Genomic DNA, 8,179 nt, shown 5'->3' with positions numbered 1-8,179 from the left:
AGTCTTCCTTGATTTTATTTTTTATGTTTATTTTTATTACCATTTTTATTTTTAATCCAATTTCATTCAATTATTGCTCTATACTACTTACATTTTTCTAATAGAAGTTTTACTCTTACGTAGTAGAATAAAGCATTTTTGATCACTGCTTTTGCCTCGGTAGTCCTGAGTGACATCAACACAGTCCGGTGAATGTTCGTTAAAGGACAAAGTTTGCTGGACTTCAAAATTAAACACATTTTGCGTCCGAGCAAAAACATTCAGCGCCACCTTTCGCTGAATGTCCGCAGACAACGTTCACCGGGCGTTGGGTGGACGTTCACCTAACGGTCGTTTAACGTCCGTTCAACAAATGCAATAGAGTTTCAACTGGACGTACAGCCAACGTTCACTTAACGTCCATCTGACGCTTGTCGGTTGTAGAGCAAACTGTTTCACTGAATGAAGGGGAGGGACTGGACTCCTCGGGAAGCTGGAAGGCAGAACTTTATTTCAATGAACCCTCTGGTGTCTCTTTAACACATGTACCTCCGTGTGTCCCTGCTGACTGAAAACCGCCTGCATGGACTAGTTTGCTGAGGATTTTTTTTATTTTATTTCTTTAGAAATCCCATGTGGACCGTCGGTGGCAGCAGCAGGGAGAGGATGCTCTGCACGGAGTGGAAAGTTTTCAGATAAGGTGCGACCAGCTGGTGTTTGGGACGAGTCTTTTCGCGCCGTCTTCAAGAGCAAATAAGTTTCGTGTTTCGGACTGGAAGTACTGGAAGTACTGGCCTCAAGAGAAGTTCTGCCCTCCCGCTGAAGCCCATGTGGACACGACGATGAATAATCCAACGACGACGATTATTCCGCCAATGAGAGGCATACCTCCGACCGTCCCGATTCTTATGTTTATATTCGGGGTGGTCGGGAATGTCATCGCCATCTCAGTTTTGTGTAGAACTCGCAAAGAGAAAAGGGAGACAACGTTTTACACGCTCGTATATGGCCTGGCGGTGACGGACCTCGTGGGCACACTGCTGGCCAGTCCAGTCACCATATCCACTTACGCGCAGGGCCAGTGGCCCGGAGGGGACCCGCTGTGCCAGTACATGGGCTTCATCATGCTCTTCTTCTCCCTGGCGGGGCTCAGCATCATCTTTGCCATGTCTGTGGACAGATACATCGCGGTAAACTATCCCTACGTCTACAACAACCATGTGAACCAGAAGCATGCCGGACAGACCCTGGTGGCCATCTACATCTCCAACGCGCTCTTCAGCGCTTTACCCGCCTTCGGCTTCGGGCAGGTGGCGATTCAGCACCCACAAACCTGGTGCTTCTTGGATTGGCGAACCAACCATACCACCCATGCCGTCTACTCTTACCTGTACGCCGGCGTCAGCATTTTTCTCATCTTCGCCACTGTAGTCTTTAACGTGCTGTTGTGCGTGGTTCTGCTCCGGATGCACAAGAACTTCTTGCGCAGGATGTCGCAGGGAACCGACACCGGGCGCAGCATGGACTCGCGGAAGAAATCGATCCGCTTCGAACGTCTGGCCGACACAGAGATTCAGATGGTCCTTGTGCTCGTAGCCACAACGGTGGTGGTGCTCATCTGCTCCATCCCACTTATAGTAAGTATTCAAGCTGCTTGTCATCCATGCGCACCCATTACGCACTGCCATTTCAAATGATTGTATCGGGAAAAGTTGCTGAAGTCCGACTACATTTGTGAATATTGTGTTTCTGTTCATTTGCCTAGCTTTTGGGTAACCACTGACGTTATTTGGACGCACTTGTTATTTGTAGACGACTCCCGCTTTTGAACAATATTTTTAAAAATGCCTGTTCAAATTGAAGTTTGTAAAGTGCCATTTACAGGGCAGGAAAGATAAACTATCATAAACTGAAGATAAGAAATACCGGTAACACTTTATTTGAAGCGGTGTGCGTAAGACTGACATGACACTGTCATAAACATAACACCTGTCATGAACATGAAGAAGTCTTTATGAATGTTTATGACAGTTGTCATGAAGTTTCATTCCGTAAATAATGACACTTTTAATGCGAAGTTGCTCTAAAAGTTGCATTGAAAGTCCATTAAAAGTGCCAACTTTGCATTAAATTATCATAATTTACAAAATCATGCAAATCATGGTTTCAAGCGATATTGGAAAGAGAAAGGTTCTCTCTGCTGACGAAAATCATCAGATAGTGTAGTGCCATATGACAAGGTATGAAAACATTAGATATTTAACGGAAACTGAAGCGTTATCGTACTGTGAAGAGATTTGTGGCTGATTCAGAACAAAGATGGGTTTGTGCAGATAAAGGAATAATGAGGAAGGTTTCTGTTAGACAATTAATTGGATTAAGAGAGCAGCTGCTAAGATGCCCTTACAAAGCAGCAAACATTTATTTGAAGCTGCTGGAACCTCAAGGTGGAGGATCCTCCAGATCCTTGCAGTGCATGAATCAATCAATCAATCAAATTTTATTTGTGTAGCACATTTCAGCAGCAAGGCATTTCAAAGTGCTTTACATAATTAAAATAAAAACAGCATGTGAGAAAGAGTTAAAACGCAAACAGTGAGAAAGAGAAATAAAAAGCTGTCTCCAATCCTTTTGACTTGAACCTACTATTCGGCCACCCCTAACCAGTGTTCACAAGCAGAAACGGTCACAGTGGGCCCAGCCGTACATAAAGATTAATTTTCAAACAGACTTGTTCACTGATGATTGCTGTGCAACCCTCGATGGTCCAGATGGACGCAGTAGTGGATTGGTGGTGGATGGCCACCGCATCCCAACACGACTGTGACGTCAGCAAGGAGGTGGTGGAGTCATGCTGTGGGCCGGAATCATGGGGAGAGAGCTCGTCGGCCCCTTTAGGGTCCCGGTGTGAAAATGACCTCAGCAAAGTATATGGGCTTTCTGACTGATCACTTTCTTTCATGGTTCAAAAAGAAGAGCCGTACCTTCAGTAGCAAAATCATCTTCATGCATGACAATGCACCATCTCATGCTGAAAGGAATACCTCTGTGCCATTGGCTGCTATGGGCATAAAAGGGGAGAAACTCACAGTGTGGTCACCATCCTCTTCTGACCTCCACCCGATTGAGAATCTCTGGAGTTTCCTCAAACTGAGGGTGGGATGCAGTTCATATCAAAACAGCAGCTCTGGGAAGGTTTTCTGACATCCTGCAAAGACATTCAAGCAGAAACTATCCACAAACTCACAAGTTCAATGGATGCAAGAACTGTGCAGGTGATATCAAAGAAGGGGTCCTATAGTAACTCGGTCTGTTAAGATGCTTTACATTGAAATAGCTTTTGATTTTAGTACATGTAACCACTTAATGCTGCGCATTGAAATAATGACTGTTTGCAGTTCTTTGTAATCCATAAAATGTTTAGAAAATCTGCTGTGCATGATAATTTGGAACAGTGCATTTTGAGTTTTTTTAATTTTGAAAAGAATACTGTTCCAGGAAGAACCTTAATCTGGTAAAATGATTCAAAATCGGATGATATGGTTGAAAAACTTGTCACAATATAAGCATTTCATATCAGTCGATATAAATAATTATTGATTACTTTTTTTATTTTAAATATGATCGTTCCTGTTCTGCCCACAGTTTTCCCTCCACCATGCCATTTATTATTATTATTATTATTATTATTATTATTATTATTATTATTATTATTATTATTATTATTATTATTATTATTATTATTTTAAGCAGTTATGAGCCATGGTGATGAAACCGTAAAATGACGCTGCACAAGTTACTCAACATGTTGTTGCCAGGTAACCAAAGCGTGAGAGAGTCAGTTGATGCTTCTCTGTCAGAGGTTGAGCAGCTAAAGCCTTTCCTCTGCCTACATCTCCCAGAATGCTGTGCGGTTCTGGATCAGTTTAGTGAATATTCTATATATTGAATATGCTATCAGGTGTGTTATCTATTGTTATTGATCACTGACATTGTTATTGTTATTGTTATTAAAAGTCAATATTCTGTATAGGTTTCATGGGCTATTCAGTAGAGATTCATGACTTTTTCTACACTGTCCGTAAGAGAAGATTTACTTCTTATGTATTGAACTATATGGCAATAAAAAAAAATCTCCTTTTGAAATAATAATCTGTTTAAATCCGACACAAATTTGTGACTTAGAAATAAATATTCTAAATCTGACCTGAATGCAGAATAACAATAAATGCATGGTATGTACAATAACTGTTAGGTTTTTCCCATTAATTCACGGTAGGGTGTTCATTACTGGGTTGTTAATCACATATCCTGCAAAAAGTCATGAACAGTAAATCCAGGAAAAGGAAACTTTACAATTGTTTCTCAAAAAAAAACCATTACAAGGAATAACAACAAATGTTAAATGGTAAATTTACCGTCTACCAATAACTAAACACAAGAAATAAATAATAAACATAGTCTAGCTAAAATAATTAAAATTGATCTAAAGTAAAACACTAACAATGCTGATCTAGTCAAAACAAGAATGACAAAGACAACAAAAGGAGAAACTGTAACTTAGGATTCTGACATGCATGTGTATTATAGAGGACTGCACAAGGTATATAATGCATGGTTCTCAATTTATTTGTATTTTTCTCTCTCTCTCTTCTGAACACACTGTCCTCCACAGCAACTACAGCTGCTGGTAGTTTGGTGTATGTCTTTGACATTTTCTAGAGACTTAACTTTTCGCCCAAACAACCCAAACTCAGTCCGACTGGATGGAGTCAACTTTTCTTGTAATGAAGTAATTAAACCTGAAGTAAAGACAAACTCTTAGCTCTGATTCCATGTGTTAAAACAGGCTCGCATACTCAGAAGGCAAATGGCTCAACTATTGTTCTAGATCTTCATAAGAGCTAAAGGGTGAATAATTTGTAAAGGCACTCGCTGTATATTTATGGAGTCCTGCTGGAAGGTTGACCCTTGCCCTACTCTCAAAACTTCAGATTCCTCTAATGATGTAAAGTAAAATAAGTATTTTTTTTTAAAAAGTACAAATCACGTATAATTTTTCTTCCACTTCCCAGTAATGTGCTTCACTTTGTTGCTCATAAGAGCCTAATAAAATGCATTGAAGTGATTGTCACGTGACAAACTTTGAAAAGGTTTAGAGGATGTGAACAAGGTAGACCAGATGCAAGCACGTCTGTACAACTTCAGTGTATCTTACCAACCAATGTTTCTCTGTTGCAGGTTCAGGTGTTCCTAAACCAGCTTTATAAGCCTCCAGTTGAGCTAAATGTTGCAAAAAGCCCAGACATACAGGCAATTCGCTTCGCCTCCTTCAACCCTATCCTGGACCCCTGGATCTACATCCTTCTGCGTAAAACTGTTTTACGTAAAGTTATTGAGAAAATCAAGTATACATTTGCCAAAACAGGAATAAGAAGAAGGTCAGTCACAGTTCCCCTGTCGGACGTTCACCAACACGCCTCCTCCAGCAGTCCCTCTCTGGGTTCCGAAGGCCCACAGTTCATCAGGCGTGACTCTCAGGATTTCTCCTACGTGTCGGAGGACATCAAGCCAGCTACTGAAAGCCAGCTACAGATAACCGGACCGAGTGACTCACAGAATCAGAGCAAAGAAACAAGCACATTCACAGATTTAACAGTGGTCACCTGCACAGAAGATCACTGATCACAGTGGGGGAGAAAAGCATTCAACTTCTTTCTGAATAAGGAATGCTGACTTCTCGTATTTCTTTGCTGAGGCAGAATGTCAGTTATTTCTCCATAGGAGAAGATGTACATTTCTCTTAGAAAAAAAAGAAAAAGTGGAAACATGAAAATGAATGCTGAACTGATATTTTGTGACGCATGCACATGCGGAGAGAAAGCTCTGTTATCGTGAACATAGACGCTGGTGGCAAGTTCTCATTGGAAAACAGCACTAGGTCTGCTTGGAAACGGCCTTTTTCCAGTGAAAGAAGCACTGCAATTTGCATTAAACAAGTTTTTATTGGCACTGATGTTGTTGAGCTCTGATGCTGAAAATAAACAATGTCTGCACATCGAACTAGAGTTGAAATGTAGTGTGCCTAAAATGATTTAAATTAGCTCTGAAAATATCTTAGACCCTTAAGTGATTTTATTAACTTAGCTTGAGGGCTGGATGCAAAACCATTTGATGCTGTTTGTCAAAAAAACATCTGACAAACAAAAAAAAACAATATTTAAAAAAAAAACAATACCACTAGCATCACCATTATTACTGTTACTGCTATTTTTATTATCATTACAGTTAATATTACGTAATAGCAATGGTATTCAAAGCTAAACTGGCTTGTACATTTCTTTTGTGTCTCTACGAAAATGCCCCTCACAACGTGGGCGGCGATATTAGCATACAATCACTTATTTGATGTTTACTCTTGTATGTCTGTGATCGTGAGCATTCAGCTACCTCAGTGAAGTCAGATTGAGATTCTGCGGGGGATTTTCTGCAGCCGTCAGTGCAGGACAGTGACGGTAGCGTGCGTAGCAGCGACTGTGTGCACTCACTGCACGAACCGTGTTCTGCAAAGTCAATGAGGCCGGTAATTCAGGAGAAGTGAGTCACAAGATATAAGATCATTACAGTATATAAAAAAACAGCAGTGTGTGCAATTCCTGGGATTAATCATTGGTATGTGCTGCCATGGACAGACTCATCTCTAAAACAAACTCTGCTGATGCTTTGAAAGGATTTCTTCTTGTGTTAGCTCCGCGACAAATGTACACCACAGTGATGTATTGCAACGAACACATGCTCTTTGTTTCTCTGCCACACAAACATGCAATCGTAATCTTCAAAACAAATATTTCCCAGACTACAGAGTTTTGGTGAAGTCAGTGGAGATCTGTTCAATAATGTGGATTACTGAGCTGTCAGATAGAAACTAATACAAACAACTGGTGTCAAGGAGGTAAGAGCAGTGAAACAATTCTCTAGAAGAAAGTAGAGAGATTATCAACCCAGACAGGTATTTGTGTGCTGTTCAAGCTGTTTGGAGCACCATTTGTTTATCCACGACTCAAAATTAAAAGGTCTGTTGTTATAGTTATTAAAATTTATACAGTACGGCAAAATGAATATATATGTTTTTTTATTCTGGTATGTGTAGTTTTTAAATTGGGGAAAAAATAAGAATATCTGCTCAAGCATTTCTTCCATAGCAAATTATTAAAAGCGGGGAAAAAAACAACCTTTTGGTACAAATAAATGTGCATACTATGCTATGGAAAAACAGTAAAATATGTAAACATTGCAGTCAGTTCAATGCAAAACAATATCTTTATTCTGCAATTCGTAATTCAAAAGCGTCATGTTTCCACTACATCATCCTCAGAGCAGTTTCTTAAATATTCTTCCTGCTGTTTTTTTTTTCTTTTCTTTTTATTTCTGAGTTTCAAAACACTTTGCTTGGTTTGGCTTCTGTAAGGGGCAATTCAGCTGAGCTTTTGTCAGTAGTAAACATCTTACCTACAGAGAGCACTCAGCACTGTTTCACTCTGGAGAAACAGAAATGTTCTCACGGAAAAGTGAAAGTAACTTCTGATCTGAGGGTGACCAGTTGTAAAAGCTGGTCGTCTTCTAAACAACTCTAATCTCAAAATAACACAGAATCTTCTTGCATTACATGATTTTTAGGTTGGGGATCTTATCTGAAGTCTCGTAGCTTTCATTCAACTCCTTTATTGTCATAACACAATGTGCTGTGAAAATCTCTGTTGTGAGAAAATTTGTGAGGATATAAAGGGCATTTTTAGGTCACTCACATAAAAACCAAAAATCACCAGTTTTGTGCTGCTGGAATGCCATCTTGAATTATTTATATAGCATTTTATACCCCGAATATTCAGTCAGGGGGGTTTTTAGATTCAAAGGCATAACCAAAATAAAATTAACTACTATTTTATTGAAACGGTTGTAAGCCCTTTGAGTTCAAAGTGTTTTTTATGCTGCTGTATTACTGTTTCATTCTATATAAACCTTGAGTTAATTTTGATGGAAGGTGCCATATTTACAATGTTCTACTGTGTCAGGACAGATGAAGGAGTTTATTTCTTTAGCAGGTTGGTGTTATGTATTTACCTGGCTTGTTCTGCCATTTAATAGCACAATCAAGTAACTATGTTACCTTCAGTTGTGTCAAACATGACTTACAAGAAAT

General features: G+C 39.7%; 1 protein-coding gene across 1 annotated transcript; it reads left to right on the top strand.

Annotated features, from left to right (window-relative positions):
• Positions 1-373: 373 nt before the first annotated feature.
• LOC106942567 (prostaglandin E2 receptor EP4 subtype-like) lies at positions 374-6,047 on the top strand. Its single transcript, XM_015025884.1, has 2 exons — positions 374-1,616; positions 5,221-6,047. The coding sequence occupies exons 1-2, from the start codon at positions 822-824 to the stop codon at positions 5,662-5,664; spliced, it is 1,239 nt and encodes a 412-aa protein (XP_014881370.1). The 5' UTR covers positions 374-821; the 3' UTR covers positions 5,665-6,047.
• The last annotated feature ends 2,132 nt before the right edge of the window (positions 6,048-8,179 follow it).

The sequence above is a fragment of the Poecilia latipinna genome, unplaced genomic scaffold (assembly GCF_001443285.1).
Source record: "Poecilia latipinna isolate Pla-1442-1.1 unplaced genomic scaffold, P_latipinna-1.0 Scaffold4387, whole genome shotgun sequence".
In the NCBI taxonomy this organism is placed as follows: domain Eukaryota; kingdom Metazoa; phylum Chordata; class Actinopteri; order Cyprinodontiformes; family Poeciliidae; genus Poecilia; species Poecilia latipinna.
Note: the sequence above shows the minus strand (reverse complement) of the source record. Positions and strands in the feature narration are given on the sequence as shown.